The sequence below is a fragment of the Antedon bifida genome, chromosome 10, assembly GCF_963402885.1.
Source record: "Antedon bifida chromosome 10, ecAntBifi1.1, whole genome shotgun sequence".
NCBI classification, from domain to species: Eukaryota; Metazoa; Echinodermata; class Crinoidea; order Comatulida; family Antedonidae; genus Antedon; species Antedon bifida.
Genome location: NC_136235.1, coordinates 4,386,542 through 4,410,205, shown reverse-complemented (window position 1 = coordinate 4,410,205; position 23,664 = coordinate 4,386,542). Strand labels below are relative to the sequence as shown.

The window sequence follows — 23,664 nt, the reverse complement described above, 5'->3', positions numbered from 1 at the left end:
TCGTCTGTCAAGCAATGAGTTTTTTGTTAAATAAAATCATCTTTTCTATGGAATTGAGTAACTTCATTAAAACTCTAAAATGGCCTATTAAAAGTCTGAAATGTTTATTTTTTATAATTTTTGGGGGATAATATATCTTGAACGTAAAATGTCATCAACATACAATATAAATATGAATTTAATAATATTATTTTAAAAAGTATAAAAACATACACGTACACTTTGCACAGGATTTCCGACTGTAAGGCCTACATAATAATTTTAAATTCTAAAGTAATACATGGTATAGGCCTACACAAGCTTAAAAATAAAAATAAACAATTAAACAAAAACCAGGTTCCGCCCGGGCTCGAACCGGGGACCTTCTGCGTGTAAAGCAGACGTGATAACCACTACACCACGAAACCATTTACAGCAACAATGTGGGTTTTTTAATCCATTTAAATGAAAAATAAATATGGTAATAAGCACAAAGCCAAATAAACATGTGTAAAAGTGATAATGACCGATTCCACAAAATAAGTAGGCCTATTTAAAACAAGCATGAATGTGCGATACTCGGGATACAGCAAAAGAAGCTGTAATGACGTCATAAGACGGGATGTAACGTCACATACACATCAATAACCTCGCTACCAAAATACGGCTATAGTCCGAAAAGTAACGTCACATAACCGGAAATGGAATAATTACGGTAAATTATGAAATCTCAAAGTGATTTTTTGCTATTTCTCCGGGAGCAGAAGTGACGTCACAATAACATAAAAGATTTTATTTTATATATTCTTATTCCCCAAGTCAAGACCTTTGAAATGACACCAAACACGGCTATATTAAGACCAAAATCGTTTGGCACCAAGGTACCATCTTCGAGATGTCATATGGCTGCATTGAAATTAAAAAATCCGGCTCTATAGCTTTGAGGACATGACCCTGTAGTATATTCATGCCAAATCCCAGCTCAATACTACAACGAATAAGGGAGGAGTAGTATTTTATAAATCGCACTTTTTACTCAATAGTGTCGGATGGAGGAGAAGATGATGAGAGAGTCCTAGACTCGGGTACCCCGAGTAAAAATAATAGATGTCATTTCCGGGGACCTTGCAGCTCTATTTTAAACAGTTTGGTATGCCGTGCGTTGTTATGCAAATTAGATTGTGCAGGTGTCTTTTGGGAAGATGGTATGTTAGTCATTCGTGGTCAACACGCCACACTGTTAAACTTTGATGTTGTTAATCTTTACATTAGCAGATTGTTCAAATCATGTAATGGAACCTCTTTTAGTTTGCAAAAGTAATCTCGAAAAGAACTCCATGTGGAAAAGAAGCCCACCCAAGAGTACTAAAAATGAAGGAGCACATGGGCTTCTTTTGAGGTTTTATGGCAGTCTATTTAATGGAAAATAATGCCATGCAACTTTGTTTCTGATTTTAAAAAAGTCCACTTGTTTAGGCCTGACATTTACAACAAAATATCTCTCCTTCAAATTAACAGAAAAACAATATTCATTATTTTCCATAAAAAAAAAATATCCGTAGAGGTTCGAACCCAATCTACTAAAGCTGAGAGCACCCAAACCTGAGCATTACCCGCTACGCCACAAAGTAGTACAGGACTGAACAGCTGATAATAGTCTATTTATACGTGTATTACGTAATTCATCATTACATCATAAATATCATATTAACCTTGTTAAAACCAAAAGACCAGTTAGCTCAGTAGCCTGAGCATCGTGTTAACAACACGTATATGTCGTGGGTTCGATTCCCACGCTGGTCGGTGGAATAGAGTTAAAGGTATGCGACCAACTGTGTTTGGGGCTCACAGAAATAAACGTCCCACTTTCAACCACACATCATAATGCGACAACATCAATGCATCTGGTGATGTGCTGGAAACGATATTGAGACTGACTGCTAACTACCAAAGAATATTATATCGCAAGAATGCGACCCCAAAGTAATCCGCGGTTTTACCTGTAATAGTAATATTGTCCATGCGATAGGGCGCCGCCATAAGTCAGGATGTATACAACTTTTTGTGACGGTCAAACTTAAATCGCATTATTTTTTTCCTATGAAATTAAGGCAGAAATCACAATAATTCATTACCTTAATCATTTTCTATTATAAAGAATTGCAGATAGCTGATCTACTTCCTAAATATACTAACTCTAACCAAACTGCCTTAAACATGTCAAGACATTTTAAGGCAGTTTGCCTATTTATCAAATGCCTCAAAATCGTGATTTTAACTCGAAAGTTTGGTGGAATCATACATGAATTATAATTCTATATGTATAATAATTATCTATTAAATCAAGTTAAGTCTTCTAATTTAGTACGTCTGTTGTATACATTCCGCCCTTATGAGGGCGGGCATCATACTCTGTTACAAATTTCTAATGCAAAAATTGAAAAATTGCGGATTAGTCATTCTTTTTTTGCTGCTATCACTTATTCTACCGTACAACATTAGAGGCCTAAAATCTGGATTGTTGTTCAACAAATCTAAAAAAAAACTTGTAAGTAGGCCTATAGTTATGTGAGAGTAGCGCCGCCTAGGCCTAGCTAGTTATTTTATACTGTATAATAGAGTTCAAGCCTAGCCTAGTTATAGTACTAGCCTACTAGGCCTAGGTAGTAGTCTAGGCCCTAGGGCCTAGTCTACTAGTTAGTACAGGTAGGCCTAGCCTAGGCCTAGAGTAGTACACAGTATAGTAGCCCCCTACCCTGGTAGTACTAACCTATAGTAGTAACAGTAGTAGCCTCTAGACTAGGCCTTTATTGCCTATATATTATATATTAGTATTAGTAGAGGGGGGACAGACGATCGGGACCACGGACGATCGGGCCCAGAAAACGTGGTCCCGATCGTCTTCAGCGTTGGGCCCGATCGTCTAGTGTTTTCAGAACCACGTTGGGCCCGATCGTCTTACCAGTTGGTCCCGATCGTCTTAGCGTTGGGCTCGATAGTCGTTTGTGTTATATAAAATAATGTGCCATATTTCATCATTTTTAATTCCTAGTGCTAGTGTCAACGTGCTTTTCTTGCGTAATTAAGATTTTAATTAAAAAGGTTAATTAGATTTTTTTCTGATTTTATCATAATTTTCCCCTATTAACACTACTGGTTTTAAGAATTTCTTACCAATACTCTCGATTTATGAATAAATGTGATTGATTTTGATTGTTATTGTTGTGTTTGTTTGTATTCGCGTATTTATTTTTTTTAATTTTCCGAGAATGTTTTGGGCCCGATCGTCTTGTTTGTTGGGCCCGATCGTCTGGGCCCGATCGTCTCTGGGCCCGATCCTCTTTCATCCTTGATGGGCCTGATTGTCTCACGATTTGGACCCGATCGTCTTGAAGTGGGCCCGATCGTCTGGGCCCGATCGTCCGTGGTCCCGATTGTCTAATAACCTTAGTAGAGTAGTACTAGGCCTAGAATGTTTTATATTTGTGTAAGGGTAAATGAAAATACCAACGCATGTGGACGCCATAAAATAAATTACGGAGAAGTAAAATATAAATAATAACTTGGTGGTCAATATTGAGACTTAAATTTAGGATGTCAAATGGAGTAATTTCTGGGAGTAAGTTCCTATAATATTAATTATGTCTAAAAGGTTTTGTCAGTATTACTATCAGTTATATCTATGGGGCAAATAAAAAGAGAAGATGGGTTACAATTTACATTGAGCATACAATATAAAGTACCAATTTCAACATCAAATATAAATATAGAATCATTAAGAATTATAAAATGTTTAAGTTAAGATAATATATAAAATTTTAACATTATTAAATTAGTATATGACAACAGGCACAAAATGATTAATCTTTTTCTGTGCACATTTTCTAACATACGTACATGATGTGTTTGTTGTGTCTATATGATGAGCCTGTTTGTCTCTATATGATGGGCCCGATCATCTCTATGATGGGCCTGTTTGTCTCTATATGATGGGCCCGATCATCTCTATGATGGGTCCGTTTGTCTCTATATGATGGGCCCGATCATCTCTATGATGGGTCCGTTTGTCTCTATATGATGGGCCCGATCATCTCTATGATGGGCCTGTTTGTCTATATGATGGGGCCCGATCATCTCTATGATGGGTCCGTTTGTCTCTATATGATGGGCCCGTTTGTCTCTATATGATGGGTCCGTTTGTCTCTATATGATGGGCCCGTTTGTCTCTATATGATGGGCCTGTTTGTCTCTATATGATGGGGCCCGATCATCTCTATGATGGGCCCGTTTGTCTCTATATGATGGGCCCGTTTGTCTCTATATGATGGGCCCGTTTGTCTCTATATGATGGGCCCGTTTGTCTCTATATGATGGGCCCGTTTGTCTCTATATGATGGGTCCGTTTGTCTCTATATGATGGGCCCATTTGTCCCTATATGATGGGGCCCGTTTTTCTCTATATGATGGGGCCCGATCATCTCTATGATGGGCCCGTTTGTCTCTATATGATGGGCCCGTTTGTCTCTATATGATGGGCCCGTTTGTCTCTATATGATGGGCCCATTTGTCTCTATATGATGGGGCCCGATCATCTCTATGATGGGCCTGTTTGTCTCTATATGATGGGCCTGTTTGTCTCTATATGATGGGGGCCCGATCATCCATGGACAAGATTGTCTGTTTACCTACTACTGTACTGGCATAGATAGATAGCCTACCTACATAACTACTTTCTAGTATTGCTTACTGTAAGAATGTGGTTTAAAAGTCCAAGGTGAAAATCTCAAAGTGACATTTACATCACTTTTTTGAAAAATCCCAAGGCTATTTTTAGATGTAGAAGGAATTGTTGACACACAGTTTGTATGGGTTCAAGTATCTCCTCCTTCATGTTATCTGTCTCTAAGATCTGATAAATAACTCGTTTAAGTTTGCATGAAATCTCATGTCATTGGTACAGACAAGGACGATCAGAACTAGGTTAACAAACTAGTTTGACAAAAAAGTGTGATGTACCCAAATATAGTAGAGATATGCCCTGCCGGTACGTTGTGCTAAGTGTTGTGAAATTTGGACTTTGTTTCACTCTAAAACTTTATTTTACAAGCACAACACTGGGGTATAGGAGACATTAAACTTGTTTTGAAATTGAAAATTATGAAACAAAATAAAAGCATATGAACAGGCTAAGATTTAAATAACTAGATACACAACAGGGAGGTGAAAAATAAAAAAAATGTTCACCTCTCTGATTATAAATAGCCTGTTACAATAACATAGAGTTGAATTGGGGAGGTGCTTCGTGCTTGATTGAATGACTGAAAAAAACATTTCTGAGAAATAATAATTAATATTCATCAATTTTATAGTAATTATTTAGACATATGATGGTATACTCATTTTAAAACCATATTCTTATATACCTACCATACATACATTGACTTTCAGAAGGAGAAAGTCAAATGTATGTACAGTATTTACCAGAACTGGCTAGCTATTTTCCAGCTATTCATACACGTAGTACTTTCAATAATACCTATTTCGTTTGACCTTCTCATGAAAGTCAAGCTGTGACTCATTGTGCATGCAAGCAGGCATGATGCAATCATGTGAGAACAAGGTCCAATCAGACAATAGTATTAATACAGCTGACTTCCCTTTGAATTGCTCAATTACAATTGAGATTCAAGAAGAACAGTCTGTTTCGTTCCTACATAATAACTAGTCTTAACTAACTGTAAAACTGGTAAGTATTTGCTGTATTGCTTAGGCCTATGTAGCTGTTTTTACACTAGAGTTATTATAGGATAGTACTGTAGAAATTTAGTGTTGGAATTAATTTCTTAATCATTAGTGTTAATTAATTATTCATTTAGTTTATTTTGCAGCATTGCATAAATTATCATACATTTTATTATTACTAATGTTAAATGCACTATATACTATGTATTGTATCATTACCGTTTTGTAAAATTGTATTCCATTCTGTAATTTTATATTGACAAAAATTTAAACTCTTATTGTCAAAAGAATTGTTGGATAAATTATACTTATTAATGGTTCTTGACTATTGCACAAAGTATTGGAAACAACACATTTTACATGTTAATCTATAGAATATATTCGCTCCTCGTTCGTTTGACAGGAAATTGTCCCCTTAATATGAGTGTCCCTGAAATAGCAATGCCAAAAGGAGGAGTGGATTCTGCTATAATGTTTATAAAATAATGTATTAGTTCATATTTTTTATTTACAGAACCACCATGTCTACTGAAGTAATGCCGCAAGTACCCAGTACGATGTACTCTCGTGTTCTTAGCTACCCAATGGTGAGCACTGCCATCGATCAGGTAGCCAATGTCTACAACATGTCAAAGGAGAAGAGTGGCCTTATTCGCTGTACCTTTGAAGTTGCTGAGAAGTCTGTAGCCTTGGCTGCTGCCACTGCTAAGCCGGTTGTGGATCGATGTGAAAAGCCCAGTAAGTTTATTGGACACAACTTTTTTGGGGCAAAATTTAAATTTTTTTATCAAATCTATCAATTCCCTTATTTATAGAGTATCATGGTGTGACGTCACAACGATAGAGGAAGCTGCATGGTTGCTGGCGCAACCAAAAATGGGTTCAATGCTACTATGTTGATAAACTATATAGCTTGATTTTTTTTAACTTAAACTGTAGTTGAAGAATAAATAGATTATTAAAAACAAATATTTAGTGATCTTTTGAAATTTTAGTTTGTTTTTATTGAAAATTATTAAGTTTTAAAATGACTACTTCAATAAGCCTATTCAAAACCATTGGTGACCTGAGAATCACTCAGGCAGGTTGAACGCATTTTTTGGTTGGCTAGCAACCACGCAGCGCCACCTATCGTCGTGACGTCAGCACCGTGATACTCTATATTGTTGAATCCATTTCAGTCAAATAAATCAATCATCAAGCAATTAATCAATACATTAATCAATACAATGTCATTCTATAATCAATTGATCTGTAATTCAACAATCAATCAATTCAGTCAATCAATAGTGGTGTAAATTTTTAGCCATTTCAGCTTCATGTTTAATCTATTTTAACATGAATAGGAATGTAGTTCAACTACTAAACTGTGTTTATATTTACAGTTGCCATGGTGAACGGTTATGCTTGCAAGCAGCTTGATAAATTGGAGGAGAAAGTTCCAATCATTACTGAACCAACTGAAAAGGTAAGTGTTATTGTTCTTAATAGGTCTCCTAACATTTGTCTTAAGCAATATAATTGCTGGCCCTTTTGCAACTGTTCAAAGCACTTATAATAATAAATAAGAAATAGTGTCCTGAATAAACCACACTAACATATTTATTTAAACAGCCACTTCCATATTTTTCATTATCTTGTGAAACCCAATCTCCAACTTGAATTTCAACTGCAGGTATGTTTAGAACATAAATGATTATTGGATTTTAAAAGTTCACTGATTTATCATCAATTGTAGGTTGTGTCAAAGGTTAAAGATGAGACCTGGAAGGTCATTGACAACAGTAAGAAAAGCAGCACTGCCTACATGAATGGATTAGTTGATACTCGTGTCGGTAATCTGGTGTTCAGTGGTGTTACAACTGCCTTCACTGTCACTGAAAATGCTGTAGATTACTACTTGCCATCAGATGATGAGAAACTGTCTGATGATGAACAAGAACAAAGTATGTTTTTAAAGCATCAATAAGATATTATTTCGAAGACATTGATATAATTGTATTAAAGTAAAGATCTTTAATCACATTTTATAACCTGTAATTCGTCAAAGTAAAAAATTAAAATCAAGATTTTTTAAACCTAGTTATAATGAAATTCCACTTTTGAGGTTTTATAATGTATGTTCTATATGAACACTAAAACAACTATAAACAACACAGTGTGAATTTTTAAAAAAATTGAAGATTTGAAGTTGGATAGTAGATTTGCCTTAGAATTTAAATAAAATTCAATAGCAAATTACTATTAACAATCTTTCATATTTAAAGATTAAATTGATTTTTCTGATAAAATTGAAAGTCATTACTACTTACAAAGTTTGCTTCATCATGTGATAGTTTCCTCGATTGTTTTTAATTTGAAAGATATTAATTGAGTGATTTCCTTTTTCAGTTGCTGATGAAGTAGTTCAGGGTCCACAACATTCTCTTGTGGTTGATGAAGAGCCTGGTTCGATCAAGCGTGTAACTACCTTGTCAAGTAAGGTCCGTCGTCGTCTCTACCAGCGAGCCATCAAGAAAGTTCATTATATTCAGAAGAGAAGTCAGGAAACCATTGACAGGCTTCACTTTACTGTGGACTTGGTAGGAAATATTTCCCATTTTTATATTATGAATTAATTAATTCAACTGGCATAGAGTAGATGAGTTGTACTACAATATTGTGTAGATAATGCATGTGGCCTGGTGTTTATTTGAGTAAATGAATAAAGGCCCCTGGACGTTTATTCAAGGGGGGTGCTGTTTATTCAAAATAATGTTCTATGGGGGAGGGGGGGGGGGGTGGTGTTTAGTCGAATAAATACGGTATTTTGGCTGTCTCTATATAGTTTATACAAATGTGATATAACAGAAAGCACAGGGGATTGAACATAGAAATGACCTTAGTTTGCATAATATGTTGAACATTCAAGAGTTAAAAAACTACCTAAAATTCAGTAAATACTTTTATTTAATAATTAAACTAATTAGGGTGATTTCAATTTAAAAAAGATGAAATATTACTCCTACGATGATGGAACTTTATTAAGGTTTGTTAAATATCTCTATAGATTGATTATGCTAAAAAGAACATTGACTCAGCCAACGAGAACGTACGTGCCAATGTGAGGAACACTCAAGAAACGTTGTGGAAAACATGGAGTGATTGGACAACAACTGAAGAGGAGGAAAAAAATGAGGATGTTGATGAAGACGAAGAAACCTTAGATAACGAGGGAAACCATGCCGAGGTAAGCAGAAACTATGATAATAAACACTTTTTGAAAGAGACCAAATCACTGTACAATTCCAGTGGATCGTATTTCATGTAGTCCATTACGTCTGACTTGTTCTGTGTGGACAAGTACAGGTCGATATCACAGTCTAGCGTAATCTAAATTGGATCAACAAAGAAATGAAGTGTCCAGAATGTATATAGTAAACTGGTTTAATCAATACATTAAAGTTTTATAGGCCTAGGGTTTTGTATTTCAACTTCCGATTAGGAAAATCAGTAGGATAATTAATTTAGACCTGATCTCATTTCTGGAAAATGTATACTAAGGTTAACAAAATATTGTTGTTTAATTTACAGGCAGCAGAAAAGAAGACTTTGGCAATTGCTCGTGTACTTACAAAACGTTTAAGAGTCCTCAGTGTTAACCTAGCAACAACTGTCTCCATGATGCCCCAGAACATTCGTACCAAGGTCAATGATGGTCTTGTTGTTGCGGATTCCCTGTATCATACACTTCAAGAGGTTTGTATAATGCAACATTGTACTGATGCTGGTTTAGTTTAGTAACTAGGCGTGTTGTGGTGCAACCTAACTGGTGTTATCATATACATGCCTAAATAAATAATAATAAATAAATTTATTTTTTCTTATAGGCTAAATATTTCCGAGACCTTCCAAGCAATGTAGTAACCAGTGCAAGACATCACCTCAACTCCCTTCAAGAACTGACAATGGATGTTGGCGACTACATCTTAACCATGAGACCTCTACAGTGGCTGGTAGGTGCAAACTCTTACTATTGCTATTTTGCTTCATGTAATGTTTCTTCAATATATGTTTCTGTGTTAGCAGCAATGGTAAAAAACATGTGATGTGCCAGACCTTGGTATTCCCAGGCTGTGTTTAAATAAATTAACAAGCCATTAATATATTTGCAAATGTCACAGATTGTCAATTAACCAATCATCAGATAAGAACAAGAACAGCCATCTACTATTTTGATCAAATATTACATTTCTCATTGCATGCTATACAGATGTTTTGTATTTTTTGTTTATATAGTTATTACTTTAAATCATCATTAATTTGCATGTTTTACATTTAATTCACTTTTTAATTAATAAAGTGTGACACAACGCAGTTTATTATGTTTTTAAAAATGTACCTGCTAAGTGGAATGTTTTAATTTGTAATTTGCTATTGGTGAAGGCTGCATTAATTATCTTTGGCTTTTTTCATAAATGCTTTTAGTAGTAAATAGTCATTTACACCCATGCCTCTTTCTTTTCCCTTCTCTTTTTATCCGTTTAGGTATCCCAACAGGTGAGAGGAAGTGAACCGAAAACAGAAATCACCATGGATGACATACCAGAAAGGGGGGATGAGAGTAGTGAAAAAGTTGATGATGAGGGTGAAGAGAAAGAGGATGAAGAAGAGGGCGATAAGAAAGAGGATAAACAAAAAAATGATGATGATGATTATGAATTTTATGAGGATCTTACAGAAAGTGATGCTAGTGACACAGAGATTTGACTATCACAAAATAATACTTCAAATTCCCTAATCATGAAAGCGCATTTAGACGCTGAAAATGTTATAAATTTTTGTTTGCAGTTAAGTGTTTTTAGCTTAAATAGATCAGCACCAGTTAATTGGGGTGTACAAAGTTGCATGAAATTAAATGCAAAACTTGTATTAAAGGTGAGGGATTACCATACTGGTTCCATAGTCACCTTAGAGTACAAGCTGTCTGGGGGTATCCACATCCCTGAGATAATATCGGCATTTAACAATGGAATAAAATTTGTTGGACATGAATAAGCTTTGTGTGTGTGTTGCCATAATAGAGAGCTTTGATTTGTAACCACCTAGGAAAAAGTCATTTCAATTAGTGTGTTGTCAGTCGTTGCCTAGACCTAGAAACCATCAAAACTGTGTCAAGGTGGGGAACACGGAAGCACATCCCAACTTCCCTGCTTGCACACAATGAATTGACATTTCATTGGTTGTCGCAAATCAAAAGCTACTGATTAGTATATGGTGTGAATGCTACATGTGATATATATTCGGTTATACACTTTACTAAATGTGATAAATATTCACAACTTCCCTTTCATCTATTTTGTAACACTAGTAAGTTTGATAACACTTGATTTATCAGAAATTTATAATTAACAAGCTATTAATATTGCTGTTGTTATCCTCAGTACTCTTGCCTTATTGTTTTCATTGTTGAATAAATTCATAATTTGAGATTTCCATGTTTTTGTGTTGGTTCCTATTTTTGATAGTTGTTTTTACTAACATTTTATTTATTAACATTGGTGTATCACCTGAAAATCACTTTAAATTTGCTCATTGTTTATTGAGAATATAAATTATAAAACATTTGTAAATGCTATTCTACAATTTTGTACAGTAAAGTATGAATTCTAAAAATGGTTTTATTCTTTAAATAAAAAAAATGATTTTGAAGATTTGAACCAAATGAGATCAATATGAGCAACATATTTTTTTTCATTTTGTACTTTCTGTATCTAAACAATAAATAATCACCCAGTATGCTACATTAAAGATCTGCATCAGAATGACCTTGCATTCATCTGAAATTCAGTGAGAGTAAAATTCTGGGCATGCTCAGATTCAAAATGATTTTTAAATGAAAAGTAATTACTAGTCAACTACTGTTTATGTCTGAATAATAGTCTCAGGGGGCTAGGGCATGAAATTTGACAACAATTGGGGATTTTTGATTTACGACAATGGATTTACCATAATATTATATATTAGATAGCCTAAATTAGGTAGTGGGATTATACTTTATCTTTAATCTTGGGGAAATGATAACATTTTGGCAAAATTTAGAAGTGAAACTAGATTAAATATAACCATACAAATGATGAAATATACAAATTTGACCTAGAATCTGCTGGGTTATGTTTTTTTTTCTGTAAATGCTGCTAATGAGTCCTTTGTAGCAAGTAAGTCCAACAGCTGGTTTAACAATTCTTTATTGTGCTTGCCATAAGCTTCACAAGAACCGTTAAAAACTGTTTTGTAAGCGCCACAGTTATCATTACAGTAATCTGAATGAACATAATGCAATTCTTTATATTATTAAATAATCATTTTACCTTGAAACTAAAGACATCAACGTAGTTATATAATACTCATTTGCATAATAAAGTATGACATGGCATTGTTGCAACAAGATGTATATCTGCTGGTGCCATGGTTCAAATGTATGATGGCCTGTGTCATGGTAGAATTGTTCAAACATGACACTTACAGGCTACCATACATTTTGACAGGGTGTTACATTGCTAAATTTCATTACCATGCACTATCATCACTTGTGTGCACAAATTCATCATATTTAGTAAATAATGAATATATGAAACTATTATTTGCTGTACATTTTATGTTTTAAAAACATTTTGTTATTTCTGTTGAAGCACTGTACATAACAATAAAATAAAGAAGTACTAAATATTCAGAACATGGTTTAATAATCATGTCATAACGTCTACACTTCACATTTAACAAGAACATCTTTTATATCTTTTTCTGTGACATTTTGTGTATTATTTTACAGGTTCCTGAAGTTGAAATGGATGGCATAGAGTTTGATTTTACTATGGGCTCTGACCAAAATGACTTGGATCTCTTCAGTAGTGAAAACAGTGATTAGGACATTTTACTTTAAATCATACTTTTAATTATATAAAATAGTAAAACTTAAATGACCATACTGGCCAAAATTAGTACCTGCTTTTTAAGGTTTTATATTCTCATTTTTATGCTGTTACTGAAACTAACTGTTATAATAATCTGTTCCATAATGTTATTTTTGTCAAATTCACATAGCGCTTTTAACAATACATTATTGTCCCAAATTTCTTTAAATAAAATAAAGATGAGAGAAAAACAGATTGAATTACAAAGAACAAAAAAGGTGGGCTTTTAGAACATTAGCTGGAAACGTTTTTTTTTTAAATATAGCTATCCTAAAATATATTATTTGTAACTGTAGTTTTATTTATTGTTGTTGAAGTATTAAATAATAACAAAAAAATATATCTGTCACATAGATTTTGTTTCAGTTTTGGTTTCATTTACCATAAGCAGCACAGCATAGAAAACATCTGCACACGCTCACAAACCAGTTAGTGGTAGGATGATCAGTTTGCATCACATACAGTTTGAAATGTTCTTGGTTTTATTTTATTAATTATAATAAAATAAGAAAAAGGAACGTTCTTGTTTCTGTTATTTTTAGGGTCGTAGCCATCAGTACGATTGGTCAGGTTGACCAATTTTTCAGAGAGGCCTTTGACAACCCAAAGGCTTGAGCTTGCGAAAACCAGACCACTTTATTTCTTGTGTCTACATCACTGATTTTATTATCATTTTGTATTTGTTTACTTGTATAATAACAGATGGATTACACAGTTTTGTGTGATCTTCATGAGTCAATTGTGAGCTGCGATTTAAATAGGTGTATACAGTGCTAATGTTTTGTTGTACAAATGACCAAAGACAAAAAAATAAATTTTATTAAATATATTTAATAAAATACTTTACCATAGAGACAAAACAATAATGTAAATAATTAAACATTTAAATAATTTATAAGTCTTGAACTTGATAATTAAATGATGCCTAGATCAATATCTAGTACTTTCTTAAACTCTTCATGGAAGCACAAATTGACATAAATGTTCTGAATTATAGTGAATAATTGTGTAGGCCTAGAATAAATAAAACAATAATTAAAACAGATATCTCAAATGATCACATATCAATAATAATAATAACAAACTGCTGTAACAAAGGAATTCAATACACTTTAAAACACCTTGTTTTCAGTGACTTAAATGACAACCATATAAAACAAAATGTCTGTTCTGTGATCCGCATAAACTCAACATACAGTAGAATCCCCTCCTTTGGGAAACCCCTATTCATGGTACATCCCTATTCAGAGACACCTATGAAAGGACCACTTTCATGTAAAATCAATTAGAGGAAATATATTTTTAGTAACCAACACCTATTCAGGGGAGATAAGCAAAGAGGTTTTTGGTTACTAACAATTGTCTCCTTAATAGGGGTTCTACTGTATGTGTTTCTTAATTAAAATAACTCTAATTAAAGTCCAAACTGTTGGAAGGGGTCTTCAACCTGTAAATTTGTTGCATACCAAAACAAGGTAATAGTAACTTATATACCTTCTTTCATAATCTATAACACAATCACAAATTACTCTTGGTTATTCTTATTCACAATTTATACAAACAAATATTTGAAAAAAAAAACACCATTTATATATGCCTCTAATTTAGCACAGTATCTAAGGTAAAACATAGAGCATTATTTGTACTGTACTTTTTCCCCTATAATTTTGGACTGAATAACATTTTTGACCAAAATACTGTATTCTGTATTTCATATGTCAATGAAATAAGTACCATGGCTCTTATAACATAAGGTTTACACCTTTGGCAACTTATAATGTTCAAATTAAAATTGAGTTTATGATTTTTTATTTATTCCAGAAATTAAGTTTACAACTATCAATAATGCTTCTGTTTTAAAATATTTTTACTCACTCTGACACTAATTAAAAAACAAGTTTATTTTTGGCACTTTTTTTCAATAGAAAGAGTACGCTTAACAGAAAGGTTTAAATACAGCACATGGTGCTTAAGGTTGTGAAATAAATGCAGCATACCAAATGCCTTATAATATCAAAATAATTAATTAATGCTTTATCCTAGAAAATGCTGACTGCACCACAATTATAGGGAGCCTTCGATTTGTGTGATGAGCAATGACTTGTGCATTGCTGTGTTATCGGTTGATGCCTGGGCCTGGAAACAACCAAAACTGTGTCAATGAATAGCAAGTCACAATGACAAATGTTTCTACATCACCAAATCTAAAGCTCCCTATTATCATCCTATGCATATTTTGCAGATAATAATTATATAAATGATACCTAAAATGTATGTCTGAAAAAAGAAAAAATATTTTTTTTGTGATTCATTTTTTTATATTTTGAACTATATCTTTGTTGTCACGCACTTTATATTTTGTTTATTGATAAAATGTATATTACAACAACAGTGTCTGTCTACACAGTCCAAATAAACTGTACAAAAAGATACAAGCTTTACATATTAAAAAAGTAATTTAGTTCCTTTGCGCTTCTACATTGCTGTTGTCATCCTCTGTGGTGGAACTTTCTTCTCTTGTATATATAGGATCTTTGCGGCCTTCAACTACATCAGCGTCCACAGTCACTTTGTTGATGTTTGAACCGGGCACTTCATACATTGCATTTAGTAGAATTTTCTCCTATGAAATAAAAGGATGATACATTGATGGAATGATTTTTTATTTCTTACATAAACACAATCTGCCACATACAGAATTTAGTTTATAATTACAATATAAAATGAAAATTAACTGAATCTGAGCAACAGATATAACACATTCCTGCTTTAATAAATAATTACCCTTTTACTGAAATTTGCGATGCTCTAAATGGTTCACATGCATTGTGACCGTAAAAAAAAAAGAATTTTCTAGAAATTCAAATGGTCTATGGTTTCCTACTATGAAAACAAGAATTGAATTTTGCGTTACTTTTTTTCATTTCATTTATTTCACTATCATCATCGCAGCCTTAGCTGAATTACAAAGATATTTACATTTTCTCAATATTAAAATTTGTATAAAAGTATAAAACCAATGATAATTATATATAAAAAAGGAGGCAATTTACACAAGAAATACTGCAGGTCAAGGGTTTTGGACTATATTCTAACTTACAATGATTGACCTAAGTCCTCTTGCTCCTGTCTTTCGATCAAGGGCTTGCTGAGCTATAGCTTTCATTGCTTCTGGTATAATTTCAAGTGTACTCTAAAAACAAACCAAACAAACAGTAAAATATATTACAGACTTAAATGTATCGATTTCACAACCTTGCCAGATAATGTTTAACAGTGACAGTTTCATTACAATTGCCACTAAAAGAATAGAGAAAGCAATAGGGAGGTTTCGCAATCTATGGAAAACGTCACGCACACATATTCGTTTTTCGTAAGCCAGTAAAAATCTGTTTCGCATGGCAACAAAATATTGAGGGCGCCATCCAAAAAAGACTGCGGTAAATTTGAGCGAAGCGCAGGTACGTGTTGCTTTGTGCTTGGCTGCCTAGGCCTAGCGTAACATCAAAGCGAGTGAGGACTTTAAAAACTGCTATTTATCAAAATTTACCTGGCATTTTAGTAAATTACTTTAGTAAATTACTTTCAATAAATCTATAATTATATTATAATTATGAATCATTCCTGATTCAAATGCAAAGTGTGCAAAATAGATCAAAAACTATACTCGTTTTGTAGTTACGAATATGACTGGTGATATTCGTCAACACGAATACGCTTTACGAATATGAAATGGGGATCAGCTCAAAAGTTTCACAAATGTGTGACGTATCCGTTTTCGTTATCATGTTCGTAAGGTTGCGAAACCTCCCTATTATTGAACATGCTTACAAACCTATTGTGATAACCTTCATTCAATCAGTCACCAATTGTTTAAAATAACTTATTTATTTTTCATGCATTGCCAACCCCATCTATAAAACAAATTACAGTTTACAGACTTACATTATCCATTTCAAAAAGATATTTAAACTGCGGTACAATTGCGTTACGAGGCTCCGTCAAAATGCGTACAAGCATATCTTCATTAAGTGACGTTAAGCTCACGTTGATAGGGAACCTTCCTACAAATTCGGGAATCATGCCAAACTCGATAAGATCACGTGCTTCCACTAACTTCAGTATAGCATCTTTCTCGGCATCATCTTCTCTCGTGCTTTCGCCCTCACCAAAGTGAGTAAGGTCAGCGTTTGTAGCAGCCCGTCGACCTTGACCACCGCTTACTGGTGCTCCAAATCCCAGGTACTGTTGAAGAGAAAGATGATGTGACATATAACTTAATGAAATTGTTGCAAACCTTCTTATATACTAAATTTGGTTGCATTATATATAAACAACAGTGTTTACCTTCTCACTCTTCCTTCTGCTGACTAGCCTATCCAGACCGTTAAAAGCACCAGAAGCCACAAACAGAATATTAGTTGTGTCTACTGGTACACTCTCCCCCCTTAATTTACGTGAACTTCGCTCAGGCACGTTGACGATGGTGCCTTCCAGCATCTTTAGCAGCCCTTGTTGAACACCCTCGCCTCCGACATCTCGTAACTGGTGGATGCCTGGTACGCTACCGATCTTGTCAACTTCATCTAAAAATATGATTCCTATGGAAAGCAAACATTCACAAAATACAGAATGAAAAAAAAATTCAAATAATACTACCATGTTGGTTGATACCACAAATTCACTAATAAGGTGGCACCTGTGCATTGGATTATGTTACGGAAACACTCATGGATATTATTATACTTAGTAAATTACCTTGCTGGGCTTTTTCAACATTAAAGTTGGCATCTATCAGAAGCTTGCCAATAACAGATTCAATGTCTTCACCAACATATCCAGCCTGAGTTAGAGTTGTACAGTCACAAATAGCAAATGGAACATCAAGACACTGTGCTATTGTCTGCGCCAGAAGAGTTTTACCTGAAATATAAAATAAATGACATACTGTACAGCTGTCCTATGGGACACTCCTATTAAGAGACCACTTTCTTGCAAAGAACATACAAGGGGAAATATATTATGAAAACACATTGGTCAACACCCTATTCAGGGGACACTTCTATTAAGGAGACACCTTGCTGGGTGTCTCCTTAATAGGGGCTCTTATTTTGATTAATAGTTTTATTGAACTACAGTTTATTAGACAGAATAAATAATTTGAGTATTGAATAAACACAATCAAAGTACACGACATATGCTTTGTACTGTTTTTTAAAACAAAACTACAGCTTTCCTAAGATTTTAGAAAAAAAAAAAGATGTACCCACCACAACCAGTTGGTCCGAGCATCAGTATGTTACTCTTTTCTAATTTTAAGTCATGACTTTTGTCATCTAGTACATTACTTCCTCTTGTTTTCTTATCATCTTCACCTGACTGGTTAGCTTGTTGGCCTACTGATGATGATGCTCCAAGAGCACTACCATGGTTTGTGATTCCTGCTATCTGAAGTAATTCTACCAACAAAAAAAGAAGTTTTATTCAATTTACCTTGTGAAATATGTTGAATACTCAGAGAAGGTTTAAGTCTGTTTTGTTTTATTCGGTACTCAATATTAAGAAAACATACAGTACCAGGATGCCCTATAAAGCTAAACAAGCTTATTTTCAATGGGGTCCCTATCTAGAAGCAATTTAAGTTACACAAAACAATAGCAAGACAACCATTGAAAACAAAATATTACAATATAGTTATATGTTATTTTGACTCTGGTCATATATTTTTTGTTTATATTCATAAATATTTTTATGCCTTTAATATCATTTCTTGCACCCGAAAACAACTTACAATATTTGTTTGCAACTGTTAGTAGAGAGGTTTCGCAATCTTACGAATACGATAATGAAAACGGATTCGTTTTCGTAAGCCAGTAAAAGTCTGTTTCGCATGGCAACGAAATATTGAGGGCGCCATCCAAAATATGACTGCGGTAAATTTGAGCGAAGCGCAGGTACGTGTTGTTTGGCTGCCTAGTCTAGCGTAACATCAAAGCGAGTGAGGACTTTAAAAACTGCTATTTATCAAAATTGACCTGGCATTTTAGTAAATTACTTTCAATAAATCTATAATTATATTATAATCATGAATCATTCCTGATTCAAATGCAAAATGTGCAAAATAGATCAAAAACTATACTCGTTTTGTAGTTACGAATATGACTGGTGATATTCGTCAACACGAATACGCTTTACGAATATGAAATGGGGATCAGCTCAAAAGTTTTACAAATGTGTGACGTATCCGTTTTCATTATCGTATTCGTAAGGTTGCGAAACCTCCCTATTAACTTGACTGTACAACCATAACAAACATTCAGTTTGAATTACACTGTGATTTTTATGCATTAAAAAAACTTTTTTTTATAAGTTTAAAACTTTACCTCTTGGTGAATATGCAGTAGAAGGAGCCTTGTTTTCAACCTGTTCCTGTGCTGGCTTTGAGGGCGCTACAGGGATGTTATTATGGATTCGCTTATAATGATTGTACACTGCCACAGATAACACTTTTTTGGCATGCTCTTGTCCAATGACATGTTGATCAAGAAATGAATATATCTATAGAATAAAACAACATGAATAGTTATTCTCAATTTAGTTAGTTTAGAAATATACCTCAGCCAAGGAGGTATATGTAATCGATCGCATGTGTTTGTTTGTTTGTTTGTTAGCAGGATTACTCAAAAAGTAATAAGATCTTTCCCAAAATGAAAAAAACAGATAGATATGTGGAGGCAATCCGGACCACGGTCCCAATTCTGGACCACTTTTAAAAATTATTTTCAGACTTGCTAGTGTTAAAAGATAGGACAGAAAGCCAGTGAGCAGTCTTAAAGTAACAAGTAAACTAAAATTGTATTTTCTCGAGAACTACTTGTCCAAAAAACATTTTTGTACAAGAGGCAAGAATTATATTTTGTGATTTGTAATTTTAAAACATAGATCTAATGTACAAGTTTTTTGATGCGAGCAGTTTAAAAACCCTATTTCTTTTCAAATTCACTTGTTTGTTTTTCGCATTGCTGTTCTATTGTTTGTCGGCTGAAGCTATTGTTAGTTGAAAGGCGGGTTACATAATCTTTACACCAAACTCGCATACACATGCTTGTAGTGAAATTAGCCTAAATCACACACAGCATTAAGACACACACTTTCAGGTGACTAAATCTGATGTAGAAGAATTTTACAGTAGGCGGAGGTATGATCTCTCGGAGTGGCTTTCTAGTTCTCAAATTAGTTAGTTTAGTTATTCTCAATAAATTATGGATGAGAAAAATGTCTTGAACAAGCGTTCTCATATCAGAAGATTAACAAGATTGGATCCTACTTGTTATGGCATACATGGCATATTACTGCTTTTTCTATATTTTGCCTATATATAGAATTTCAACTTTGAGATACTGTAATTGATGTCCCATTGATTAGAAATAGAAGGGACATTAGATATTTGAAATGTGACTTGATTTTGTTTTACAATTATGAATATAAGAAAGTTCATTGAGAGTTTGACCTTCCCAGGCAAATATGTATAAAAAGTTACGCACCTTTTTTGGTGGTGGCGGTGGAGACCTTTCTGGTTTTACTTGTGTAGCGTTTTCTTTTAACGTCTTCTTTGTATCAGTCTCTGACAATACGACAAAGAAGTGATGACACTTTTCACACTTCACAAACCGTGTAGACGCTGCGAAATAAAACACAAACTGGTGAAGCATTGTTTCAGTAAGAAAATTCACACTAAAAAATTAAACTGATATTAAACCCAAACCATTTACTTCATGATTAAACCGAACACATACAGTACTCAGTAGGCTAGAGCGTATAAAATCAGATACAAGGTCTGTCAAACTAGAGAAATGTAGCAGTAAGTCAAGTATGTTAATCTTATCACAAGAATTATGAAAACCAAACAATTGACAAAGCAAATAGACAGTCAATTTACTTTGAACCAGGGCCCAAAAAACTAGCAATTTACTTGTTTATTTATTTTCATAATTGGTAACTGAAAATGTTGAAACTGGCTAAGTGCCAAAGTGAGTTTATACCTGAATTATATGATTTAATTTACTCTACAATATTAAGCAAAAAGGGACTATTAATTATTATTTTCTATAACTAACATACAAATAGTTGTAAAAGTCAGTATTGTAATGCTACCAAGCATGGTATAAGGCCACTATCATGGAATACTATTGACCTTATTTTGGATGTTAACTTCCTGCTTACTAGTATTGATCAAAGTACTTGGATTAGGCTAGTGATAACTATTATGTAACTAACAAAGGATGGTAAATCAACTAAAAGCATACAGTTAGTACTGTAAAATAACCAACAAGGCTAGTCTCACCTATTTTTAAAAAGATGGCTATACAACTGTTAAATTCTATTTAAAATACAATACAATGTAAAGATTTCCATTCATGCTGAAAAATAAACACTATACTACTACTGTGGTAAGTTAGGTTTGTGGTTATACGCTTCCAAGAAGGAAGTACTTTTACAACTGTCTTTTGGGAGTAATCACATCCTTTACTTTTCCTTCCTTTTTGGAAACGGGCCACAATTTAACTTCAATAATGTAAACACAATAGAAGTGAATGACCTAGTAGTATCCTTCATACAATATATGTGTGTCTAGGTCAAGCTATGAGTTTAGTATTATATTATAGTATTAGTATGATCTGATATGACAATGTTTACAACAACAAGGTTCCAAGGATTGTTCAGATTAATATTTCATAGGCTGCATAATATTTACATAAAGCAATACAACAGCCTAGAGTTAACACAGTGACCTCAAAATTATAAAAACAAATATATACAGTGTATTATTTTTCTGCAATGATATATATGCCTTATCAAGGTCTCAGTAAACTTGGTCCCACTCAATTTTACTGGCTTTGTTTGGATGACGTATGGATTTTGATATGTAATTTGATTTCAATCATATACATTTATATACAATATAAACCGTCAAACTCTTCCTTTCCACCAATAAAGGCAAAATCTGATTACACAAATTGAACAGAGATTTAAATTAATACAAATAATATACAGTATAATAATCAGACGAAGAATTAAAAGTTGTGGAACTTACAAACAAAAGTCTCCACATGAGTGCAGGGATCACCACATTTTGGACAGCACAGTTGACCAGACTTGCCACCATCATTGTTACTGCTGCCACTTCCACGAACCCGCTTGCTGCCACCACCAGTGGTCGTTGTGGGATTCTCCCCTTTGGTTCCATCATCTTTACTACATAAATATCTTGCTGATGTAACTAAAGATCTACTGTTGGTTTTAGATTTTATTAGATGATTTGATAGAACACAATTCGAACCTGAAATATAAGAACAATAGGGCTATCATCTACAGTACTTTGAAACTTTCAGTGCCTGTTCTTTCTTTGTCCAGTGTAAATATGCCTGGTTCACTTTATATCGCCTCAACTTTCCTTGCCTAGTACACCAACTGAAATGTCAAGACAGTTTCAACTTTACTCCAATTTATTTGTTTGCATTTGAAGTGTCTTTTAAAGTGCTTTTATTTTTATTAGTTGATTTAGTGATCATTGAACACAAGTTTGTAGGTATGTATTATAGAAGATTGTCCCCAGTCCAGTTGCAACAAAAACTACTTGAAAATAAAATAATCTGATAAAATAATAATAAACATTATGTAAAAACAGTAGCTATAATATAATGCAAGAATGTAGACTACTTGCCATTTGCCTTAGTTCAATGCAAGTTAATACTATTACCGTAAACATATTATTGTATTCAACTTTATTTCTGAAAGAAGCGATAAATGAATAATACTCACTAATGGATTGCGTATGGCGTACACGCATAAGAATTGACCTCGTCAGTCTGACCTTGCTACAGGTGAGTGACATAGTGGACTATTTGAGGTACAAATAGGCACACAAAGTTTCTGATTTCAATAATTTCGCTAAGTGTTTCTTTACACTGAAGATTCAGTAAGTTGTTCAATATACCAGCACAAAACACTAAAATAAAGAATATTTTTGTATTATACTAGTTTACTTCTTTACAAAATGAATTAAAAAACCCAAAAATAAATTGTAGTATCATACAGTACATATGACTTAAGTTAAACCGCAGTTTACGATTAAATCAGTAATATTTGAAATTGGTCACGTTTTATTTTGATATAGGCCTAGGCCTAGGCCTAGTGATTATAAAATCAACTATATTTTGTATGGAGCACCGCTAGCTATGCTTTTGATCACACCAGTCATGTTTGAAATAAAATTAATAAAAATAAATAATAAATATTTAATTGATAATAATAATATTATAGGAGGCCTAATAAATTTTGTGTTTTATTTCGTCTAACACAAAAAATACTGGGAGTTGATTTCATCGCAACCAATGGCAAATGTGTCATTCTTGACCCACAAATGTAGTGCTACCCAGGTATTCAGTGCTAAAACTAAATTAGTGTACTTATAGGCTAAGCTCAGCTCAGAACATTAGCCCTAAACTAGGCCTAGCTGGTAACTGGGAATCTCTCTAGCCCTCTATAAACGTACCTACTACTAGCCTAGGCGTAGTTTTAGCGGATTTAGCTTCAGATTAGGAGGCTAGCTAGCCTATAGTTAGAGCGGCAACACTACAGTCCAGGCTAATCATACATTTTCTGTACTTATACATATTTATATTCTTTTAAAATATCTGAATTTAGAGCTATTCTAAAATGTCCAATACTGCAGAGACATTTGTATAATTACTTACTAAACAGCAAACGTAGGCTGGCTATCCTTGTTTTCTTGTTTTATTGGAATATCATCACCACAATCACAACACAGAAAAACACAACATCATTCACAGCGCCCTCTATTTTGACTGTATTTGTGATATCAAAATTCTTTTGATGATGTAATCAAAGAATATATATCACTCTTTGATGTAATTTATCTAGAGAGGACAATACATGTCACATGACAATATACAGTAATTATATATAT

General features: G+C 33.7%; 2 protein-coding genes and 1 non-coding gene across 6 annotated transcripts; 1 reads left to right on the top strand and 2 right to left on the bottom strand.

Annotated features, from left to right (window-relative positions):
* Window positions 1–334: 334 nt before the first annotated feature.
* On the bottom strand, window positions 335–407 carry Trnav-uac (transfer RNA valine (anticodon UAC)). The gene has a single exon. It is a non-coding gene; the product is annotated as a tRNA-Val (tRNA).
* Window positions 408–2,399: 1,992 nt separating this feature from the next.
* LOC144854698 (perilipin-2-like) lies at window positions 2,400–13,014 on the top strand. 4 transcript variants are annotated; one of them, XM_078712645.1, is made up of 9 exons: window positions 2,400–2,527; window positions 6,236–6,459; window positions 7,107–7,189; window positions 7,460–7,667; window positions 8,113–8,303; window positions 8,771–8,950; window positions 9,295–9,459; window positions 9,591–9,716; window positions 12,533–13,014. In XM_078712645.1, exons 2-9 carry the CDS (start codon window positions 6,243–6,245, stop codon window positions 12,626–12,628), a joined length of 1,266 nt encoding a protein of 421 aa, XP_078568771.1. In that variant the 5' UTR covers window positions 2,400–2,527; window positions 6,236–6,242; the 3' UTR covers window positions 12,629–13,014. The 4 variants fall into 4 exon arrangements, with proteins under 4 accessions (XP_078568771.1, XP_078568768.1, XP_078568770.1 ...); XM_078712642.1 differs by lacking the exon at window positions 12,533–13,014 and adding an exon at window positions 10,249–11,198; XM_078712644.1 differs by lacking the exons at window positions 2,400–2,527; window positions 12,533–13,014 and adding exons at window positions 5,590–5,722; window positions 10,249–11,198 and having other exon boundaries at window positions 6,239–6,459.
* A 471-nt stretch (window positions 13,015–13,485) lies between these two features.
* LOC144854697 (ATP-dependent clpX-like chaperone, mitochondrial) lies at window positions 13,486–23,494 on the bottom strand. The gene is made up of 11 exons (XM_078712641.1): window positions 23,432–23,494; window positions 22,497–22,683; window positions 21,769–22,014; window positions 20,219–20,355; window positions 19,058–19,232; window positions 17,945–18,133; window positions 17,433–17,597; window positions 17,022–17,275; window positions 16,620–16,919; window positions 15,775–15,867; window positions 13,486–15,297 (listed from the first exon to the last, which is right to left on the bottom strand). The coding sequence occupies exons 2-11, from the start codon at window positions 22,567–22,569 to the stop codon at window positions 15,133–15,135; spliced, it is 1,797 nt and encodes a 598-aa protein (XP_078568767.1). The 5' UTR covers window positions 22,570–22,683; window positions 23,432–23,494; the 3' UTR covers window positions 13,486–15,132.
* Window positions 23,495–23,664: the final 170 nt, after the last annotated feature.